The sequence below is a fragment of the Cheilinus undulatus genome, linkage group 10 (genome assembly GCF_018320785.1).
Source record: "Cheilinus undulatus linkage group 10, ASM1832078v1, whole genome shotgun sequence".
Lineage (NCBI taxonomy): Eukaryota > Metazoa > Chordata > Actinopteri > Labriformes > Labridae > Cheilinus > Cheilinus undulatus.
Window position 1 is genome coordinate 17,124,597 of NC_054874.1, and position 23,461 is coordinate 17,148,057.

The 23,461-nt window shown below is 39.5% G+C and overlaps 1 protein-coding gene across 1 annotated transcript; it reads left to right on the forward strand.

The window, feature by feature from the left end:
- The first annotated feature begins 14,183 nt into the window (after positions 1 to 14,183).
- dnd1 (DND microRNA-mediated repression inhibitor 1) lies at positions 14,184 to 22,661 on the forward strand. Its single transcript, XM_041796823.1, has 5 exons — positions 14,184 to 14,332; positions 17,589 to 17,694; positions 19,886 to 20,211; positions 20,799 to 20,931; positions 21,874 to 22,661. The coding sequence occupies exons 1-5, from the start codon at positions 14,312 to 14,314 to the stop codon at positions 22,434 to 22,436; spliced, it is 1,149 nt and encodes a 382-aa protein (XP_041652757.1). The 5' UTR covers positions 14,184 to 14,311; the 3' UTR covers positions 22,437 to 22,661.
- The last annotated feature ends 800 nt before the right edge of the window (positions 22,662 to 23,461 follow it).

Here is a 23,461-nt window from a genome sequence, read left to right on the forward strand (position 1 = left end):
TGGGCTGCAATCATGGAGAGAGAGCTGGTAGGCCCATTTAGGGTCCCTGAAGGTGTGAAAATGACCTTGGCAAAGTATATAGAGTTTCTGACTGACCACTTTCTTCCATGGTACAAAAAGAAGAACTGTGCCTTCTGTAGCAAACTTATCTTCATGCAAGATAATGCACCATCTCACGCTGCAAAGAATATCTCTGTGTCATTGGCTGCTATGGGCATTTTTGGAAAAAAAAAATAGGTATCATTGGGAGGTTTGTTCAATAGAATCTGAATTATGCTCTAACAGTTAATGACTTGAAAAAATACAGACAGTCATTTGCATCGACTATTTTAGGAAATCTAAACAGAGCAGGTTGACCCAGACAGAAAGCCAGACACAGGACTGAACAGAGCAACTAGTCAACTTCAAAATAAAACACCATATTCTGACAGGGATTTTATTTCATTCAGTCACTTTAGCAACATTACAGTAAGTCAAAACAGGAGGAAAGTGAGATACAATTTATGGCTTCCAACCAATCCAGTATCATAAAGTCATTAAATCCCTCCTAAGGTAACCAGAAACATATTTCAGATATTTGTTGATATCCTGACCTTGACTCGATAGCGCTACAAGTCATAAACAAACAGGCAAGCAAAACCTCTGAGGTTTACTTCCAACACACACAAACACACATGTACATGGAGGCCATTCATGATCCTAACAGCCCAGCTATCATGCTTTGGCTCGCTAACACTGATCACCTGAGCAGCTGTAAGCTGCAGAGAAGCTCTCCCGTGGGTGCTGTTTTGTCACCATATTTTCTCTTTCTGCCGGCTCTTCAAGGCTGAATAAATGTGTTCATGTATCCCATTAAAATCAAGAAACACTTACCACCTTCTCTGTGCAGGGAAATATCTGATGCGACTGCTAATGAAAAAAAAAAGGCTTAACTGTGAAAAATACCACAGCTTCAAGGAGCAGATATCAAAATATGAGAGTGTGAAGGAGCTATTTAAAACCTCTGGCTAAATCTGCTCCTCTCATCACAAACACTTACACTCTGCTCAGTTTGTTTTTAATGACTTCCTTTAGCAAGCATGTTTTGGCTTCGATTTAAAATTCTTTCAAAATGAGGAATTCCCTTGAAATGTGTCGCTCAGCATCCTCAAAATCTGAGTGAAAATGAACACTCATAACTGTGGCAAAGCCATGTTCAAAAACTGCTTATTTGGTCATTTAGACCAAGAGGGTTGCGTACAGATATTCTCAATTCAAACCCTGTGATTACTAATAATTCAATGAAAGGAAGAATATGTTGCTTTCCTGATCATTTATTTTACCAACATTTATGTTTCTGAAGTAAAGCCTATATAGAAAAAGCTAATTTATTGACAAACACAGAGTTAAATTGTTTCCGGTTGTTTGTCTGATGCAGTGATTGTGATGGTTACTTGTTATTTTACTTACATATTTATCTTTGTACATTTATTGAAGAATTTAAGAAACTTTTACTGAAACGCTTGAAACCAGTACAATCTACTTAAAGAAACAATGATGACAAAATAAAAAATCAAAGAAACACAAAAAAAGAATAAATAAATTTTAATTAAACCGATAAATTGAAATAAATACACACATTTTAAAAGCAATTAAAATAAAATTAAAGTAATGAAGAGGTTAATAAATAATTTTCTAATTTTGTAAACAAATGAAAAAAATAGATTAGATTAAATTAATTAAAAATAAATACAAAAATAATATAGCTTTAAAAAATAAAAACTTAATGACTCAAAAGAAATGGAAGACAAGTTTTAAATTGTAGTCAAATGAAAATAAATAAACATAAAAGAATTCACCATATACCAGTAGTGAAAGACTATTAGAGAAATGTTTCTGTTTTCTACTTTTTTCTTAAAGTTTATATTTCATTAGTATTTTAAATTGACTTGGGGGCCACAAGTTGCCCACCCCTGATCTAGACCCTCTCTCATGGATGTGTGGGAGTATCAGCTCACACCTTGATTGACAAATGGTTAAATTTTGCCAAGTTGCAATGTTACCTAATGACCCAAAAGACCAATACTTGAGACATTTGTTGACTGACGTTTCACACAGTCATGGACGAAAGTATTGGCACCCATCGAATTTTTCCAGAAAATACACCATTTCTCCCAGAAATTGTTGCAATTACAAATATTTTTGGTATACATGTTTATTTCATTTATGTGCATTGGAACAACACAAAATGCAAAGGAAAACAGCCAAAATCGGCATAATTTTACCAGTGGCTGCTGGTGCATTTTTCTTCATGGGGGCTACAACAAAATCCCAATTTGATATGTTATGTATGTAAGGTATATCAAAAAATGTTACTACACCGAGGGTTAAGTTATATGAATATGCCTTTTTATACGTCTGCATTTGTTTGGTTGGTGAACAAATATTAAGGTCTGGTCCAAGCTCTTTAATTCTAAATTTCCCCTTCAATGTCCTCCTCTCCAAATGCCTTATTCTTAAACACTCGACTGAGTTTTCCTGTTGAATTTTGCCAACTGTCTTCCTGGCAACTCTTGATGAGCTAAAGGACGAACGCAGGCACAATTTCTGACAGAAAGCCAGAGGTGTACAGCCACGGTGCATGACTTCCTCTGTGTGTCTCAAATTACGACGCGTGTCTCTCTGCTGCCACCTGTTGGTGTCTGGCGAGTGGTAAGTGGTAATCCCTTCGGGGGCGCAGTCATGTAGCACCCACAGATCTCTTGTACTGAAGAAGAACGAATGCACACACGCAGTTTATAACAAAGGTTTATGGAAGGCTGTGGGCGCAGGAGCTCTGTGCCCCAGGGAGGAAATGAGTGAACAGGAGGTAAGGACAAATGCTTAGAACATTCGTGATCTAATGATTTATTGCACAATACATTTAAATCTCTTAATAAATCATCTTTATACAATGCATGATAGAGTTTATCTATATTCATATAAATTTATTGATATGTAAAGTGGGGGTATTATGCCTTTTTTTCAAGGCTTTACACATCTCTCTGATACCCACGTAGTAGCTTCACATGGTTTACAGCTCAAAAAACTCCTCATGTTTCTTATACTGGCATCCTGAAAAACCCTTATTTTAACCTCCGTCTGAAACGCTTCATTTTCGCTGCTGTCTCTTTAACATCCCCCAACCCCCACACGGACCTGCTTTCCTCCGACTGGCCGATTTTCCAGAGGTTGGCCGGCGGCAGGACTCAATGTTTTGTGCCTGCCCCCTCCAATGTGGCTAATTTGCTTTGCTAGTATTTGTAAACTTTGAATGAACCGGTCCAACTGAGTAAAATATGGCAAATTTTAATATACGTCTGTACGTGTTAGACCCAGAGTCTGATCCTGATAGTTTGGAGAGAGTGGGGGAAGAAAACCAGCAGCAGCAGGATGTATCTGTCTGGTAAGTGTTTAATTACTGTGTTACTAAATGGCTTTGATAATGGTGGACTCCTATTGCAATGACCTCATCAGTTGACTCCACTCGGAGAGATTCCCAACAAACCGTTTCATCAGTTTACACTCCAATTCCAAGATTTCTGCCACATACGTTTATCTTGCGGTTTGAAAATTTGCACACGTGAAGTATAGACACCCAACATTGTGACTTTATATTTATGTTTTAAGAATCCGAAAAGTATAATACCCCCTCTTTAAAGCAAATGTTTAAAAAATTATTCAATGAACTTAAGATCTGTCCTCTCTTTGTGGAGAGTCATGGGGGGGCTTTTCCAAAAAAGCTCTACCTCAGTCTCACCTGTCAACAAAATGTTCTCTCAGAAGGATTGAGGTTTACTCAGGTACATTTTTGCAAACTCCAGTCTGGCTTTTTATGTCTCTTTGTCAGCAGTGGGGTTCTCTTCGGCCTCCTGCCATAGCGCTTCATCTCATTCAGATGACGACTTATGGTAGTTGACACTTCTGCACCCTGAGTCTGCAGGACAGCCTGAATTTGTGAAGAAGTTGACTGAGGATGTTTATCCACCATTCTAACTATCCTGCATCACATTCTTTTGTCAATTTTTCTCTTCCATCCACGTCCAAGGAGATTAGCCACAGTTCCATGGGGAGGAGTAGTAGAGGACGATGGCCACAGGTAGGAATGGCCTCCTGGGACATTGGATTGTAGGGGAATGTGCTGAGTTTGTCTAGCACGCCATGGAGAGGGTGGGAGACATTTTTGAAGATGCCCTGTAGTCAGTCTAACACAGCTGTAAGCCTGTTCAGACAGACTAAACTGCAATCATTTCTATACCCATGCATTGGTCTGATAAAGTGAAGAATATAAGAAAACTTCTGATCCTGTAAACTGACATTGTGGTTTAGGGTAACTCAAAGGGCCCTGTGAGGCTGAATCAGGCCATACTGCAGCTCTCATATTTTCAGACCTGAAGTTAGTCTGTTTCAGAGAGCTGCAATGACCGGACACCCTGCAGTCTGCTGTACTGTTGAAGGACTGTGCTGGTGCTGTTCCATATTTTTTGCCCATAAACTATAAATGGCCTATTTACTGCCAACCATTCTCCAAACTATACCATATGTTTGTAGATTGATTTCCTTGCTTGCAGGCAGCCGGTGAACTGTGCTGAGTTTCAGAACATCAGCGGAGAGCGCAGAGGAAACTTTGAGATCTGGAGGCTCTACTGGGCGCTAAAACACAACCATTACACTTGATTGTTTTCCACACTCTCCTCATATGAAAAGGACTTTGAAAAGAGCCCCACGGCTTCCTTTTTTCCTTACATACAGTGCCTTGACAAAAAAAAGTACTAAAAAACCCTGTACTGTCAAAGTGAAAACAGATTCCTTCAAAGTGTCAATCAAACAAAAATATGTCATGTATAATATGCGAATGCATTTTCGCCTCCTTAAGAGCAACTGACCTAATTCAGCCTCACAAGTAGTGAAATGAGGATCACCTGAGTGCAGGGAATGTGTCTTACACATTCCATTTCAGTCACGCTTTTCAGCAGGCACCCCAGATAGTTGCAGTTAGCCATATACTAGGTTTTAACCTGGTCTGCTTACTGCAAGAAGTTTGTGCTTACTGGATCCTCTGCATCCTCAATGACAAGCAGTTTACTTCTTCATCTTCTATTCCCGACTATTCAAACCTCAACCTAAACCCAAATCCCACTGCTTGACTCATCTCAGTTGAATTTCCCAGTCCCAACTCCAAATCCAAAGCTTTATCCTCCATTTAACCCTTTAAAAAGCAGGAAGCGCCCAAAGTGGCTTCAATCTGTTTTTCACGAGGATAGAGAGCAAACAACATGCACACACACAAACACACACTTAAACAAACTGTCAGGCACAGACGGTTGTTACTGAATAAAACATTTGAGACATGAGTAAACGGACTTTTATACCAGCTGAGGCCGGGCAGGGGGAGCACTGCAAGCCTTGATGTGCAGATGTGACGGGGAGATGAATGAACAGCAGGAGACCTTCCTCTCTCAGTGCACACACTCAGATAGCTCCGCATGTCACACGTCACACAGCCGCTGCGAGACAGCACATACACAAGCACAGCCCATGAGTTTGTGTGAGACTTTAAGTATCATTAGGATGTTTCCTTCTGTGTTGATTTCTGCACTCCCTGTGAAGAGAAGTCACAAAAATCTAGTGTTTACATTTGGGGTGATAAGAAAAAAACAGTTCCTTCTCAAATATTTTTTCTTTTATATACACAGCAGCAAGTGAAAGTTTTAATTTACAAGATTTTTCTGTAATTGCGTTTGACAAGAGAGGAGATTACTGCATCATCAGCATATGCACTAAAAATGTTTTTACATAGATATTTAATAAATAAAATAGAGGGCTGCATGGTGGTGAAATGGTTAGAGCTCACCTCACAATAAAAAGGTTCTTGGTTTAGAATCCATATCAGACATTTTGTTTTTCAGAGTTTGCCTGTTCTCCCTGTGCATGGGTGAGTTTTCCAGTTTCCTCCAACAGACTAAAACATCCTTGCTCTTATTAAATTATTCTAAATTGCCCATGAGTGTGATTGTTACAACTAATGATTGTCTTTATATGTCAGTGTTCTCCAAGGCTGCAAAACACATCCAGTCTACATGTGTTTTGTGGACTTAGAGAAAGCTTACGACCATTATGATGGGGGGGGGGGGGTGACCTCAGAATTCCATCTCTGCTTTTTGCAGATGATCTGGTTCTGTTGGCCTCTTCAGCTAGTGACCTCCAGCAGGCACTGGGGTGGTTTGTATATGAGTGCAAAGTGGTCAAGATGAGGGTCAGCACCTCAGAATGCGAGGCCATGGTTCTTTGACTAAATGGTGGCTAGCTCCCTCCAGATGGGGATGGTTAGAGTTTGGAGCAAAGACTTTTTCATTTTTGAAAGTTCTTGGTGCACCAGCCGAGTCTCTGGTTTCTTCCAGTTTGCACAAATCACCACCATCCCCAACCACCACCCATCTACCCTTGAAGCCAGCCCAGGGACAAGGGTTAGAGTTAGGGAGAGTCTTGGCTCTCAAATTACGGTTAGGGTTAGGGAGGGTCTGGGCTGTCTGGTCCAAGCTGAGGGCAAAGGGTTAGAGTTATACCTCTTTTCCACTGGCTGAAAAACCTGTTTAAACACGCTAACAATCTGCTTCTGTTGGCAGTGGGAAAGGCTCTAATTGGCATTCAGACCCACGTTGACTGACTCTGCAATGGACACAGGTTTTTATCAGTTCACCTCTGATCAGCTCCAGTGGGAACGTCACACCCGGGTGAACGCGGGATGACTGGCATAACGTGCCTACGTCATAATATCATGCCCGTAACTTGGGGCAGCAAAAGGACACCGGCAGCTGAGGGATGAGCATTGTTGTTTTTTGGACTCAGCGTGAGATTTATATTTGCAAGATGGCACAGCACTGGCAAGACAGCGAGATCAGAAAGCTTCTATTGGTCCGTGGAGAAGAGAAGATTTGGCGCCAGGTCACAGGGACTGTGCGAGACACAACCATATACAACAATATAGCTAAAATTCTGAGTGAGCTCCGTCTGTAACTTCTGCGACTCTTTGCCATCTCAGCAACAAATTCCATCCACCTTCGTATCATCAGCGCTCGAATGTCGTTCAGTCTGCACTGAGTTTGAAAATTTGGAAAGAGGGACAAAAGTACAAAGTATGAAAAACAGTTGACCACCATATCCATGGCTTCCATGCTCCTTTCCATTGTTTACCTAGTTGTGTTTCGACGCACTGATGATGATGTCATCAACGTGATGACATCAGCTTGACGAACCAGAGGTAAAAAAAAAAAAACAGCCCCTCAGTTCTACTGCTGGCGATCAGACCCGGGTCTGCTGGCAATGGGAAAGGAGTCACTTACTGATTGTTAGCAGGTTTACCCGCATTTAAAAAACTCGCTTTTACACGCTAATTTTAGTGGGAAAGCGGTATTACAGTAAGGTAGGGTCTTGGCTCTCTGGCCCAAGCTGAGAGCCAAGGGTTAGGGTTAGGGTTAGGGAGAGTCTTGGCTCTCTGGTTGTGGTTAGGGTAAGGGTTAGGGTTATGAAGGGTTTTGGTTCTCTAACCCTTTTCCTGGCCTAGGTGAAGGAGTACAAGTATCTCTGGGTCTTGGTCATAAGTGAGGGTACAGACTACAAGATTTAAAAGGCAGATCGGTGCAGCATCGACAGTATTGCAGATGTTATACCGTACTGTTGTGGTGAAGAGGGAGCTGAGCCAGAAGGCAAAACTTTCATTAGGTGAGGGTTTGTTCCATGATCTTTGGGTAATCACTGAACAAATACTTGTTATGAATTTTTACTTTTTTTAATTTAAGGAGTATTTTCCATAAAAATTGAAGTGTATTTTCTCTACAGTAAACCACTATTTTTGTTTCATGGATGAGTTTTACATAAGGAGGGAGAAAAGCTATTAAAAGTGGCCTTTTATCATGCGCTTTTTGCAAAGCATTCTAGAATAGCATGAACCAGAAAGGCCACTTTTAAAACGTTTCCTCTCATTTTTGGAAATTCATCCATGAAACAAAAACAGTGGTTTAGTGTTTAGTAAAAACATCTTATTTCACTGTCATTTTTTATAAATTCAAAGTGCAAAACTTCTACTTATTGTGCCTTTTTAAGGAGCTCTGTGAAAAAAAAAACAATGAGTAATTTCTTTTAGAGAAATGGACGATACAGTGTGTTTTAGCAGGTGTTTATGATGTCATCCTGTAACCAGGCTAAACATGATTAAATAGTACACTGTTGGGATAAAAAGGATTAGTTTTTGGACTAGCTGTTTCCCTTTGCTGCACCCTTAGATAAAAGTCTGTAGTTGTTTGGAGTACCATCTATGGTGGACTGGCACATGTGGCCTCCCTAACCTCAAAAAATCAAAACTTGGGTTGAATGATGACTTTCTCTCTTCTCTCTCAGTTCCAGCTTCAGTCAGAAGAGCATGAATATGTGAGTGTATGTTGATGTGTGTGTGTGTGGGTGCTCATCCAGACACACACACCCCTCACAGAGACGGCCTTGTAACTAAAACAAATAGCTGAGCTGAAAAATCAAAGTCAGCGGTATGGCAGTGTTCTGCTCTCCCTATAAGCTGCTGCTTAATGTGGCGTCGTGCACTCTGAAAATGTTTGTGTCGCTGACAAAGCAGCACTCTTCCATCCATGCCAGACACCTGTGCTTTATCCTGAGACAGACGGCACAACACACACATTGTAGCACAGAGAGAAAACTCCTCTTTGTATGGAACACACTTGTCCTCGTCCTTCAAACCTACACTGTATGTGTTTATTTGAATTCAGGGTTTATTTTGTTTGTTCAAGGACCGCTTCATTCAAACTAGTCAAACTTTTTGGACCAAAGAAGCCCCTATGAGTATAGATGCAAATGAAAACTGTGGGTTCCAACCTTTTAAGATACAAACAGCAATGAGCGGGTTTCAGAAATCCCAAAGTTGAAAAATGTCACATCAGTGGATTTACTTTTGTTTAAAGAGGGAGGGAGAACAATCAAACATTCATGTCATCATCATAAAGCCTGCAGCATTTCTATAACTGAGCACTCAAAGTTGTGCCATTTTTTTAACCTTCGTTTGATTTGAATGAAATGTGGCGCATGACTTTAAAAGACACTTTAGGATGACTCTAGTGAGTTTCATCAGGATTCATCAAAGGCACCTTGAGTTACTGGTAAGTAACATATAGGCCACACCACTCATTTTTCCCTGCTGAAATTCTGTCTAACCAATGTAGAGTTATGTTTCTGCACCACTTTGGATGTTTTACACTATCATTGATTTAATAAATCAATCATGGCCAATTTAATTTGACGTTTTTAACAAGAAAAAAATCTGATTTCTACACAGAACTGTATATTGAATAAAAATATGTAATGTAAATAAAGTGACTGCATAAATATTCGCTCCCTGCAAGTCATATTTAGTAGATGCACCTTTGGCTGCAATCCCAGCACTGACTCTGTGTGTACAGATCTCAATCAGGCTTGCACATCTGGACAACTTTACTCCATTCTTCTTTGCAAAACTGAACAAGCTCTGTCAGGATGCATTGGGATCAGCCCTTTTCATGTCCAGCCACAAATCAAATTATCTATTAGCCTGAGGTCTGGGCTTTGACTTTCCAGAACATTCACTTTGTTGACTTTTCTGTGTAGCCTTCTCTGTATGTTAGGGGTCATTGTCTTAGAATAAACCTTCTCCCAAGCTGAAGTTCTCTTACAGACTGACTAAGATTGTCCTCCAGAATTTTCTTATACTTTGCTGCATTACTTTACCCTCTACCTTTACAAGCCTTCTTAATCACCTGCCAAGAAGCATCCCTGCAGCATGATACTGCCGCCACCGTGCTTCACAGTGGGTATGTTGTAATTTCGTTGATGTGCAGAGTTTGGTGCCCACAAAACTAAGTGTCTTGTCTGATGGCCAATAAAAGCACCAGTTGGTCTCATCAGATCAAAGAACATTCTTCCACTTGACCATGGAGATTCTCACGTGCCTTTTGGTGAATTGTTGTTGAGATTTAATATGACTTTTCTTCAACAGCTTTCTCTTTGTCATTTTCCCATTGAGCTTTGACTGTCGAAAAACCTTAATAATAGTTGTTGTGCAGAGTCTCCAGTTTCAGCTGTTGAAGCTTGTAACTCCTCCAGAGTAGTCATTGGTGTCTTGGCGGCCTCTCTCACTAGTCTCCTTCTTGCCCAGTCACTCAGTTTGTGAGGACAGCCTGATCTAGGCAGATTAATACATGTGCCATATTCCTCCCATTTCTTGATGATGGATTTAACTGAACTCCACGGGATGTTCAGGGCCTATTTTTTTGTAACTATCCCCTGACTTATACTTTTTAATAACCTTTTTTCTGAGTTGCTTCTTGTGTTCTTTTGTCTTTGTGGTGTAATGGTAACCAGGAATACTGATTAACTAGTGACACAGGTGTCTTTATGCTACAGTCATTTGAGACACATTCACTGCACTCAGGTGATCCCCATTCTACTAATTGTGAGACTACCAGCACCAAACAGCTGGACAGTCACTTTCAAAGGGATGAATATTTATGCACTCATTCATTTTACCTTAGATTTTCTTTTAATGATATTTTTGTAGAAATCTGTTTTCACTTTGACATTAAGGAGTTTTTTTGTTTTCTTTTTTGGTAAAAATAAATGAATATATAAAACAAATTATTTTGACCATGACTGATTTATGAAATCAATAAATGGTTAAAATATCCAAGGGGGTAAATACTTCTTATAGGCACCGTATCAAGAATTTTGGTGACTGGATGAATCCTTTTTGAGCTTAGACCATTTTACTGGTGAAGTAAAAGTGAAAGTCATCATCATTGATCAATATCTTTGAAAACAGATAGAATCCAACATGCTTTGTGCTGCTTACAATGAGCATTGACTGATTTTCAAAATAATTTAAAATGGTGTAAAATCCATCATGGCCGACATCGATGGTCTATGAGGCTTCTTGTAGGGCATATTAAAGTGTGAGGGGGTGGCCTTCTAAAAACTGCTTTTTCTTTCCTTATAAAAAGCGCCACCATCTGGATGATTGGAAACATTTTTGGAAAGATAATTCATGGGATTAATAAAAGAAATACTAACAAATTTTCAGAAAAATGCTCACTGGTAAAACAGTTGGAATTCAAATCCTAGAGAGGGATAAACAAGAACTAAACATCAAAACTCAAAATATAGTTATGAAGAAAAATGGTTGTTTTAGGGCCTTACTCTAGCAGGCCAATCCAGTTCATTAACACTATAGAAAAGTTCAGGTATAGAATAAATAATAAATAAGGTATAAAATAAATAAGTGAGATAACAATGCTTTAACCATAACTTTTAAACAATAATCTGGTGAAATCACAGTACTGAATTTATCCAGCAGAGGGCACTATCTCTTTTTTTCATCCTCCCTGTGCAGATAACCAAAAAATAAAAAACACAGTTTTCATATTTACTGATTTAGTGCTAACTTCAGTCACTGGAGCATGGGTGTCAAACTCGTGGACCGGGGGCCAAATCCAGCCCGTGGTACAGTCAAACCTGGCCCACGGGATCATATCATATTTTTATTATAACTGGCCCACCAGAATAAAAATGTAAATTAAACCAATATGATTTAAAATATCCTTGTTAAACCATAAAAATTTGAAAAAGTAAAGAGTAAAAATAATAAGATAGAAAATGAGGAATAGGGGAAAAGAAATAGGTTTGTGTTTTCATTTCATACTTTTGATTCACAAAATTATAGCTTAAATTATAACTTAAACCTATGATTTTATTTGTCATTTATCTTAACCTTTGCAACTCTTAATTTTGACTTTTACCTCATATTTTGACCTTTTTACTCATTTTTTCAAGTTTTATCTCATTTTTTGACCTTTTAACTTTTAATTTTGGCTTTTAATTCCATATATTTACCTCAAAGACTCAAAATAAACTCATATTTTGACCATTCAAACTCATGATTTCAAATTTTTTCCTCATATTTTTACCTTTTGAATTCCCAATTTGAAATTCTTAGTCATATTTTGACCCTTAAACTAATTTGTTTCAATTTTATTTCATATTTGACCTTCCAACCCATTATTTTGACTTTTAATCCCGTATTTTAACCTTTAAGGCTCATGATTTCAAATTTATCTCATATTTTGACCCTTTAAAAAGTAATGGTTTTGATTTTATCTCTCATATATTTGTAGATTAAACACATTATTTTTGTGTGTGTTTTGACCTTTTAAACTAATAAATTCGACTTTTTATTTCAAATTTTGAGCTTTTAAATTCATTATTTTGACTTTTTCAATCTCAAAATATTTTTATTTTACACATAATTCACTGTGTGTAATGAGGTTGACAGTTTATGGTTAAATGTTGACCCTGTTTGGCTCTCAGATTAGACCTAAATTCAGAATCCAGCCCCTGCTGTGGTTGAGTTTGACACCCCTGCACTGGAGGCCGAAGAGCAATGATTCCCCATGTTTGCTCTAAACAGACCACTTTGGGTCAATTTGATCAAATTTTTTCTTAACCTTTTTTTTATCTTCAGTTCAGCATTTATTGCATAATAACTAATGTTTAATTAATGAAAGACCAATAGACAACAGTGCATGTTTACAATGTCATGAGTGTTAACAGATTTCATTTAATTCATAAACATTCTTTAATAAAAAAAAATCAAATATTATCAAATATTGATAATGGGATTTTTTTTATTCAACATATTGATCTCAAAGTGTTTACTAAATGGAGTCTACATTTTCGATTGATGTTATTCCTTATGAAGATTTTTTGCAAACATTGCTTTTCTTCCAGATGTTAAAGATCTTGATATTTCATGTTTTTAACATGTTTTTAAAATGTTACACTTTCGTGTTCATAATTTTCTGAGCATGTCTGACGTATTTTTCTCTTAAGAGGTCCTGTGCAAGGAAACAGACCTGGTCCAACAGTGACACCTTGTGGTCATATACTTGTATTACGACTGTTGTAAAACGAGAAGGAAAACATTGGTATAATATATATTCTCTTATTTTGCTTTTTATCTTTGCATCTTGGACAACACTTTAAAATGTTGTTTTTAAGGACTAAGTATTGGGTGTTTATGCCTTTATTGGCAGGTTTATGGCAGTAGTCGGTGGTTTGGTTTAAGAAGCAGCTCATGGAAATCAAAAATCCACTATCTCAAAGTATTACCAAAAGTGTGGAAAATTCCAATTTCCACAGGTTTCCCGAGCCTTCATCCTCTCACTGGTTTAGTGCACACAAAAGCAATCAAGGGGGAAGATTGCTGATTTGCCAAGTGCCCAGAAAACAACCATTAACACCCGTCAGAGGGGGGGCTGGCCACAGAGGGTCACTGCTGAAAGGGCAGGCTGTCCTCAGAGCAGATCCATGGAAAGTTGACTGGAAGGAAAACGTGTGGTAAAAAGACGTGCACAAGCAACAGAGATTAGCTCAGCCTGGTTGTCAAACAAGGCAGACTCAAGCACTTAGGGGAGCTCAAGGAATGAACTAAGGCTGGAATACAGAGCCACCACACACAGAGATGGGCCCAGGAAATGGACTACAAGTGTCTTATTTCTAAAGTTGAGCCAGTCCTGAACTAAAGATGTCATTAGTGTTTCACTTGGTCTCAGAAGAAAAAAGAACTGGATCACTGATCAGTGGTCCAAACTCCTATTTACAGATGGAAGTTAATTTTGTGTCTCATTTGGAAATCAAGGTCCCAGATTCTGGAGGAAGATCTGAGATGCACAGAACCCTTCAGTGCTTGAAGTCTAGTGTTTTCAGTTTCCACAGTCAGTGATGATTCGGGGTGCCATGCCATCTGCTGCTCTTGGTCCACAGTGCTTTATCAAGTCCAGAGTCAACGCTGCAGTCTACCAGGAGATTTTAGAGCACTTCATGCTCAAATCTGCTGACGAGCTTTATGGAGATACTGCGTGTGTGTGTGTTTTATTTGTTTTGTTAGAAAAATGGTTATAGCCCCTCAAAAATGCAGAGGCGTTTTTACGAAATGATTGGTAGGGGCCTGTTAGTAGCTCATGGTGACCCATCAGAACAAACTTCATCAAGAATCAGCCCATGAGTTCAGTATTGATTAGAATACGTTCCCCTATCGCCCTGAAGAGTCCTATGATGTGGGCTGGTCCAGAAGTTCCAAACACCAGCGGACAGTGAAGTGGTCCTTGTGCCAAGTGTGACCTGTCGACCAATGGTGAGCCCCAGGTGTGTCCGCTAGCATCAGAGTGATGTCATTGTGCGCGCGAAGATAACGAGGGTAAAGATGGAGAACAAGCAGGGGCAGGTAAGGTTTAATTAATGTGTTTTTTGTCGTGTTTTCGCTTTAAGTGTCATTGTTTATAAACTATATAAGAAGTTGAAAAGAGTTAAAAACTAGGTGCAAAAGATTTTATTGGAGAGGCGGCACGAGACCGTTCTCGTTAATTGAAAAATAGACCTACTTGTAGGTTTTGTTTCCCATGGTTCCTACTTTATCGTTACTTTGTGTCTGTAGTCTTAGTTTGTGTCGTTTCTATCATTAGTTTGATTGGCTAATGTGTACGGTTAGTTTGCATCGCGCGCTTGGACAGCTGTTTTAAAAACGTTTAGCTGGCTACACTGTTGCAAGAGTCCTCTCTCTGGAAGGTATCTGCTCTTGTCTGACATCGCTGTAGCGTTTTTGTTCCCCTCCACTGCCTTATTACTCGGTCCATGAAGGCTAACTGTGTTAACTGGTTTTACACTAATGTTTAAAAAGTAGTCTTTAACTCAGAGGAAGCGTTGTGGGTGAACATTAATGTAAAACTTTATCAACAAAAGACTGAACAGCCTGGTGTGACTTCAGCTGATTAACAGTGGATGCAGGTGTGTTAGAATCTGCTTCACTGCAGGTGAGGTTTAAACTGTAAGTTACAATAGGCCTGTTTATTATGGGCATGTAGAGTTATGTGTTTGAACAGTTTTAAAATCTTCACCTAATGATATGGAAAAGTTCCAAAACTTTACATATGACTACATTTACTTCTTCAGATGGGAGAGGGTTTACTATCATTGGAAATTGCAATCAAACAAAATTGCACAATAACATTGGCAACGTTTCTGGAGCTACCAAAAAGCTCTCAATCTTTAATGAAGGGATTATGAAAATGTGCATTGATACATTTGACATCTAACCCAAATTTCTGTTCAAATTTGAGTATTCAGACTTGTCTTTATTATTCCTGTAAATGACAGTTTGTTGTGTTGTCAGTCTTGTTACCAGCACCACTGTTTATTTTACCTGACTAGTTCAGCTAAAAAGGGTTAATGTCTCAAATAACCTTCAACACAAAAACAAACCAGATTTTAACCTTTTAATTTAAATGAACTTGTCAAGTGTTCGATCATTTATATTATTGATTTGCTGCTAAACCCACTTTTGCTTTCAAACATTTCCAATCTTCACATCAACTCACTCTGCCCCACCCACCTCAGCCTCCTCTGACTAGTAAAAAACATCCTCTACTGTCAGTGTTTGAGCTTCAGTTCAAGCTTAGACATTGATATTGGCTTAAAATTTGTAAGAGCTGTGATGCTCCAGGGCTGGACTGCACGGGGCTACCTCACAGCAGGAAGAAGATTCCTGGTTCTCTTCCCGGTCAGCTTCCTGATCCGAGCCTTTCTGTGCTAAGTTTGTGTGCTCTTCCCATGCGTGGGTGGGTTCTCTCAGAGTTCTCCTGCATCCTGCCATCACCAAAGACATGCTCGTTAGGCTAATTGGTGACTTTAAATTGACCTCAGGTGTGAGTGTGAGAGTGTCTGGTTGTTTGTCTCTGTGTCAGCCCATCAATTGCCTGTTGAGGGTGTACCCTGCCTCTTGCCCAATGACAGTTGGGATAGGCTCCAGCCCCTCCTAGGCACTCTAGGTGCCAGATCCACCTGGCCTGCTCGATAGCCATGTCTGGCCCTATTTGAAACACAAATCCTGGAGGCAGTCTCTGATAAACCCCGCTCTGTGGGGGCGAGCGTTGGCATCTTGAAGGACAGAGTTCATTCCCAGACTGTGGAGATAAGGGATTGCCACTGGTTGCAGAATCTCATCTAGATATCTCTCTGCTTTGAGAGAGCCTCCAATGATGACAGGCCTCATTTTTCCAGTGAGGGAGATGCTGCCTCACACCTTCACACTGCCTCCATCTAAAGATAATACTCTACTCTGTAAACAAGAGTCAAGAGCAGAATGATCTGTTTGGCATTTGCAGAGAAGATTTTGTAAATTTGTCATAGGCGCAACCCACATACTCAGCTCTGCTGCTCATCCTACAAATGCCTGTTCCTTACAAATGTGGCACCATTTAAAAGGAGGTAAAGAGGCTTTATAAAAGTATAAGATTTATTGCCAAGAAGCATTGTTACAACAAAGAATTAATCTACCAAACACTAATTTCCTTACTTTATGTGCTAAGTTTAGTAGGGTTTTCGTGATACCTGAATCATGACAACCATGATACAATTCTAGTGAAAGGTTTTGAAATAAATGCAACTAAATTAGTATTGGGCAGTTTCTTGTTATCAGTTGTCAGAGACTGCAGCCAGATTCCAAAAGCAGAAACAGGCACAAAAACAGTGCAGATGATTTTGTGCAATATAAATGGCCTTGTGTAAAGGAATGTGCCTTCAGTTTTTGAGGATCATAACTCTCTCCTCTGTCCCATGAAATTGATATACGCATGAGGACAAAATTATTAGCCCCCCTATGAATTTTTTTCTTTTCTCAAGTATTTCCCAAGTGCTGTTAAACAGGGTGGAGATTCTTTAACACAGCTTTTCCAAACATCCTAATTTTATTTTGGATGCCTCCATTATTTTACTTTGCACAGAGAAACAAAATTATTTCCCAAACACCAAAAACTACTAGGATCAAAATTATTAGCCCCCTTTAGAACTGACCTTTTAGTTGAGCCATAGCAAAAACAACTGTTGGTCAGTGATACACCTTAACTTTGCAATGCTCAAAGCTTGTAAAATCAAGTTAAAACCAATGGTTATTTCGCAGTTTACACACCCCTGGTGAAGAACTACCTTATGATGACCAAAGTGAGCATTATTGAGAGGCCTGCACAAAGCCCTGACTTAAATCCCATTGAAAACCTGTGAGGTGAACTGAAGACCAAGGTCCATGCAAGAAGACCATCAAATCTGGAGGAGCTTGAGAGATTTGCCAAAGAAGAATGGGCTGGGATTCCTGAGGAGACATGTCAGAGACTTGTTGAAAACTACAACAAACAACTGCAGGACGTTACCCAGCAAAAAGGAGACACTACTGACTATTAGCACCAGGGGGGCTAATAATTTTGACCCTAGTAGTTTTGTTTTGTTGTGGAATATTGTCATTTCTTTGTGCAAAGTAAAATAATTTCAGCATCCAAAATTAAACTTGGATGTTTGAAAAAGCTGAGTTAAAAATTCTTTAAGATGTTTAACAGAACTTGAGAAATATGTTTAGATCAATGAAATTTTCATAGGGGAGGGCTAATAATTTTGTCCTCATGTGTAGTGTGGAATTATTTTTTTTCCCTTAGGTTCTGAACCTGGAGCGGGTGGAGAAGCTGGAAACATGGCTGAAGACGACTAACACGAAGCTGACTCAGGTTAATGGCCAGAGGAAATATGGAGGACCTCCTGAAGGTGAGAGAGGCTGCTCAGATCAAACACAGTCTTTAGTTTTAACACTTTAAACTTTACCAAAGATAACAATAGTATCATGGTCTAGAGAGTTTGTGAAAATTGTGTGATTAAATGTTAGATTTAGATATTATAATGTTTGATTAACCCTCAAGCATCACTTTAATTTACGACCCTTTAAAGCCATTAAGGACAAAAATGTCCACTTCCACTTCAGTCCTGGGTATGTCCAACATTAGCCAAAATATTGACTTTGATGCATTATTAGTTTTGGTGTAGCATCCGATTTAAAATTTACTACCCTGTCAAGTCACTTTTGGACGAAAACGTCCCATTGACTCCCATTCGAACCACATTTTTTGATCTCATAGCCGTTGCATGGTATTTTCACGCATTCTGTAATGTTATGTTTCATTATTAAGAAAAATAATAAAATCTATCGTGTTTAATGTTCATCACTAAAATCAGCCATTTCCCCAATATAAGCCTATGAATGAAAAGCCTGTCAATTCATTAGTTTTTGTGCCTGTGTTATTGAGCTTATGACAGAGTCAGAGAAACCAGTTTAGACAACAGCGATGGACGATCAAATGGGAGCGAGTTCTGTTGCTAAAACAGAGTGTTGATAAGGGGAGAGAAGATTTTATTTCCTGATTGTTTCAAAGCAGTTACAATCAAAAGAAGTTACAGTAACACACCAAAAATGAAGGAAGATTCAGGATTTTAACTGATACTGAGGACGATGAAGATGTTTATTTTGGATGCTTATATTATTTTACCTTGCACACAGAAACAAAATTATTTAAAAAAAAAACTGGGTGTAAATTATTAGCCTTTTTAGAATTGACCTCATTGAGCCTTGGGACAAACCACTGTCGTGCAATGATGTGCTTTAACTTTGTAATGCTCAAAGTTTGTAAAATCAAGCTAAAGCTGAGGTTGTCAAGAACTGGAGAGAGAAGTAGCATCAAGAAATTCAGACAGTCACACATTACAGACCAAGCCTGGCAGAGGCAGGAAGAGAATAACTTCAAAGACTCTGAAAAGAAAACTAGTAGGAGATGTGTCTGAAGACCCCAGAATAACTGCCATGACACTAGTGAATAACCTAGCCAAGTTGGGAGTTGTAGTCTCAAAGAAGATAGTCTCTAGAGCCCTGTATAGGAATGGACTGCAAGGTTTCAGACCAAGAACAACTTCTTCAGAAGAGACACCTCCAAGCCACGCTGAAGTCTGCTAAGGACAACCTGGAGAAAGATTATGAATACTGGAAGCGTGTCCTTTGGTTAGATGAGACCAAACTAGGGCTCTTTGGTCATACAGACGTTGCTGATGTTTGGAGAAAGAAGGGAGAGGAGCATCACCCAAAGACCACCGTCCCTACAGTGAAACATGGTGGTGGGAGTATTATGCTGTGGGGATGCTTCAGTGCATCTGGAACTGGGTATCTGTTAAAGGTGGAAGGAATCATGAAGAAAGGAGGAAGAAAAGAAAACCTCAAGCAGTCAGCAGCACAACAGGGTCTTGTTACCAACACGACAGTGGCCCAAAACATGCGTGGCTCCTGGTGAAGAACTACCTCTGGAAGGCCAACATGAACTTTATTGAGTGGCCTGCACAAAGCTCTGACTTGAATCCCATTGAAAATCTGTGTGGTGAACTGAAGACCAAAGTCCACACCGGAAGGCCATCAAATCTGGAGGACCTTGATAGATTGGCCACAAAGAATGAGCTGGGATTCCTCAGGAGATGTGTCTGAGACTTGTTGAAAACTACAAAAAAAGACTGTTGACTAACCAAAAAAAAGGAGACACTATTGAATATTAGCATCATGGAGGGGCTAATATTTTAGACCCTGGTTGTTTTTGTTTTTTCGTGAAATGTCTTTGTTTCTGTCTGCAAAGTAAAATAATGTAAGCATACAAAATAAAACTAGGATGTTTTGAAAGCTGTGTTAAAAATCCTTGCTCTGTTTAATAACACTTAAAAATACTTTTAGAAAGATAGATTTTGTTATTTGTACAATTAATGAAAACCAGAGAAGGAAAACAACATGTTCTTCAATGATCTCATCATTATCTGGAAAATGTCTTTGTTTTGCCCTTAAATTTAGGCGTTAGCAGACAAACTATCATCATGTGATTAATGTCACTAACGATTTGGACAAACGTCTCCCTCCCATCTCTCCTCATAGTGTGGGATGGCCCCTTCCCAGGAGCCCGCTGTGAGGTCTTCATCAGCCAGATACCGCGGGATGCTTATGAGGATCTGTTGATCCCTCTGTTCTCCTCTGTGGGGCCCCTCTGGGAGTTCAGGCTCATGATGAACTTCAGTGGCCAAAACCGTGGCTTTGCTTACGCCAAATACGGCTCGCCAGCTGTAGCCGCTGACGCCATCCGCCTGCTGAACGGCCACACGCTGGAACCTGGCACCCGCCTCAGTGTCCGCCGCAGCACTGAAAAAAGACACCTCTGTGTGGGAGAGCTTCCAGCCTCCACCAGGCAGGAGGACCTGCTGCAGGTACAAGTGCTCTGTTGAAATTAAAACTTTTTTTTTGAAGGAGTGCATGTGAGAGCACTCTTTAATAAGGCAATAAATATATGAAGGGTAATTAATAATAAAAGTGAGAGTAAGTCATTTGAAATTTACTTAAAGTACTCAGTAGCTACTTTTGATACCTGAGGAGGAATTAAAAGTCAAATGCAAAAGCTGTTTCAGATGAAATGTGGAATCATTCTCTCGCCACTGACCATCATGTGCTGTGAAAGTCAAACTTTAGGCCATTGTCTTGTTTGCTGAACGCTAGGATCTTCTCCTTTTGGCTTTTAATGTTTTTTTTTTTTTAACCCAGTACTTAATGCTTTTTAAAATGTAGTGAAGTAAAATACTTCCCTCATATAAACTCGAGTAAAAAGCTATTTAATTACAGTAACTTGAGTTAATGTAATTAGTTGTAGTTAGTTACTTTCCTTCCCTGCTAGCTGATCATTACTGTATTTGCCCTAATGTAAGATGATCTTAATCATGAGACAGCTCATTTTAAAAGCTAGATTTTTAAGTAATAATTCTAGCTAAATGTATGCTACGTAACCACTGTTAACTCTCAGGTGCTGCGTGTTCTGACGGACGGCGTGGAGCAGGTATCACTGAAGGCTGGCCCTGGGATAGAAGGGGTGTCTGCTATTGTCGCCTTTTCATCGCACCATGCTGCATCGATGGCTAAGAAGGTGCTGGTAGAAGGTAGGCAAGTTCCAGGACCCAATTTGTCAAATGTTTCACATTTATCCTGATTTTCTGAAGATAAAGCAGATTGGATAGACCGATGCAGCTACAACATTTAAAGCCTGGTTGTTCAAGTAATGTAACAGAGTTTTCATTATGTTATTGGATCAAATCTGGAAATCAAGTTTGTTTAAAGGCAGAAAAGATTTACATAATCAGATGAGGTCATGTAATTAGGTTGTATTTTAAGTTTTGGTTTTAAATTTTAGATGGACAATGTTCCAGGTAAGATATTGGTATCAGCAGATAAAGTTAAATATTTTAATCCGCAGATATGAAAATTGCTGCCAATGTTTACAGCCAATATAATGACCATACATTTTGGGTGCTACACACTGAAAGGGGCCCCCTATGAGCAGAAGACTGTTTACTTCCACCTCTCTTTTCAGGAAACATTTGGTGCTCTTTCTAATGATAAAAGGTGTGTATAGATCGATATTGGCTAAAGAGTTTGGAAATATCAGATGTGCATGATATAGGATACTGGCAAAAATCTAATATCATGCACCCTAATTTTAGAGTAGGAATGTGATAACTTTGATTAAAAAAGTCAGGGTTATCCTGATCCTAGCTAAGGGCTGGATTCACACTGGATTGCAGGGACAATAAAAGTAAGAAAATTATTAAACTGGTCTAACAAAACATTTTACAGAATAGTTGAGAGTATTGCACTTGTGTTTCTTCACCTTTGAATTGAAGCAGCAGATGTCCCATTGTTTACAAAGGGAAACTGATATTCAGAACAGGAAAAAAAAACATTTGAACAGATGCAGTGCAGAAAGAGCATCCATTGGTTGCATGCTGTTAGGACATGAAAAAAATACATCAGATAGTTGCAGCCATTTTGAGGTAGTGAGGATAATTTCTTTAATGTTTTTCCTCTCTCTATTTGGTCTCCAGCATTCAAAAAACAATTTTCGCTGACCGTCTCCATTAAATGGCAGTCATCAGTGAAGCCCAACGCTGAGGACCCTTTGCCGCCAAAGAAAGCTTCAAAGGGCCTCCTTTCATCAACCCAGAAGCTGCCGCGCCACATCATGAACTCTCCTCGCCCCTCTGTCCTGCCTCCTCGCCTGGCTCGCCCTCCGCCCATCCCCCCGGGTTTCTGCAGAGCTGTGGGACAACCCATCGCCCTCCAGCACGGCCCCTCTCCCAACTTCCCCCCCATCCAGGGGCATCTGGTGCCTCCTGTCCCCTCAGCATCCCCCATGGTTCTCCTGTGTAGGGCCTGCGAGGCAAGTGGCATGGGCCGGCCATACTATGAGATACACCTCAGCCACGCTGGGCCTGATGGATTCCTCTACTTCACCTATGAGGTGAGCATCCCTGGGATCCCCACTGCCTTCAGAGGCCTCGTCATGATCTTGCCAGGACCATCTGCCTTGGCCACAATGGAGGAGGCTCAGCATGCTGCAGCCCAGCAGGTTCTGCTGACTATTTACAACAAGCAAGTCGCTCAATGATGTGCTGATGTTGATCTCCTGTGCATGTTGTACCACACCGTTTGTTACTGTTTGTTTTTTCAATATTATCTGAATGTAGTTATTCGGCTGAATTCAACACGTTTTTATTAGTGACATAGATGTGTTTGTGTTTTGGTTGTGTATGGTTTGTTTCATGCATGCTTTTTATTGTGTGTTACTGTTTAATGTTTTCCTTGTTTTAACTAAAAAGATTTGACTCAAAAATGTCAAATGTGTTTATTATTTTTGTCCATAATGAAGGAATATGGTCGCATTTAGATAGTAAGAGTTTTCATGATTGGCTGATTGTAGATTGTGATTGCTATAGATGTAAGGTAATTTTGTTAGCGACCATCCTAGCACGCCCTGGGGGAGCACATTAAGAAATTTTCCACATTTCAAAGCTTTACAAGTTTAGAACAGCTCTGTCCAGCTCTTAAGTAACCTAACTGAAAATAAATAATTAAAACAAGAAACTTAAAACCCTTAAGTAGACTACCTGGCTTAAAACCACCATTGAAGCATGAAAACCCTTTATATATTGCTGTGCATTTGCTTCTGCCTCTGTAGATGGCATCTGCAATATGGTAATGTTGGTTTCCTAGTGTGTCATTTCAGATTGCATTCAGCATTGTGGAAACGCAGAGAATTAGCATGTGAACACATAGTGGAGGGGAACTATCCTGCTGGCTCTAATGTTCATATCACTATCATGTCCCTCCTTGTTAACCCTCTGTTCCTTCCTCTAAAGAGTGGAGCAACTTCCTACCACCTCATCTTGAGTTATACATTGCACATGAGGAATCAAGGTCAAAAATCACCCTTTTAGGAGGAAGTATTTACAGTGCCTATAAAAGTAGGCTTCAGATGTTTTACCCTTTTATTGTTTTATAGTCAATCATGGTTGATATAATTTTTTATGACATACAAAAAGCCTCCTTAATGTCAGTGAAAACATATTTCTATAATGTGAAGTCAGTTAAATACCACCGTACACCTTTGACTGCAATCACAGCCCTGAGTCT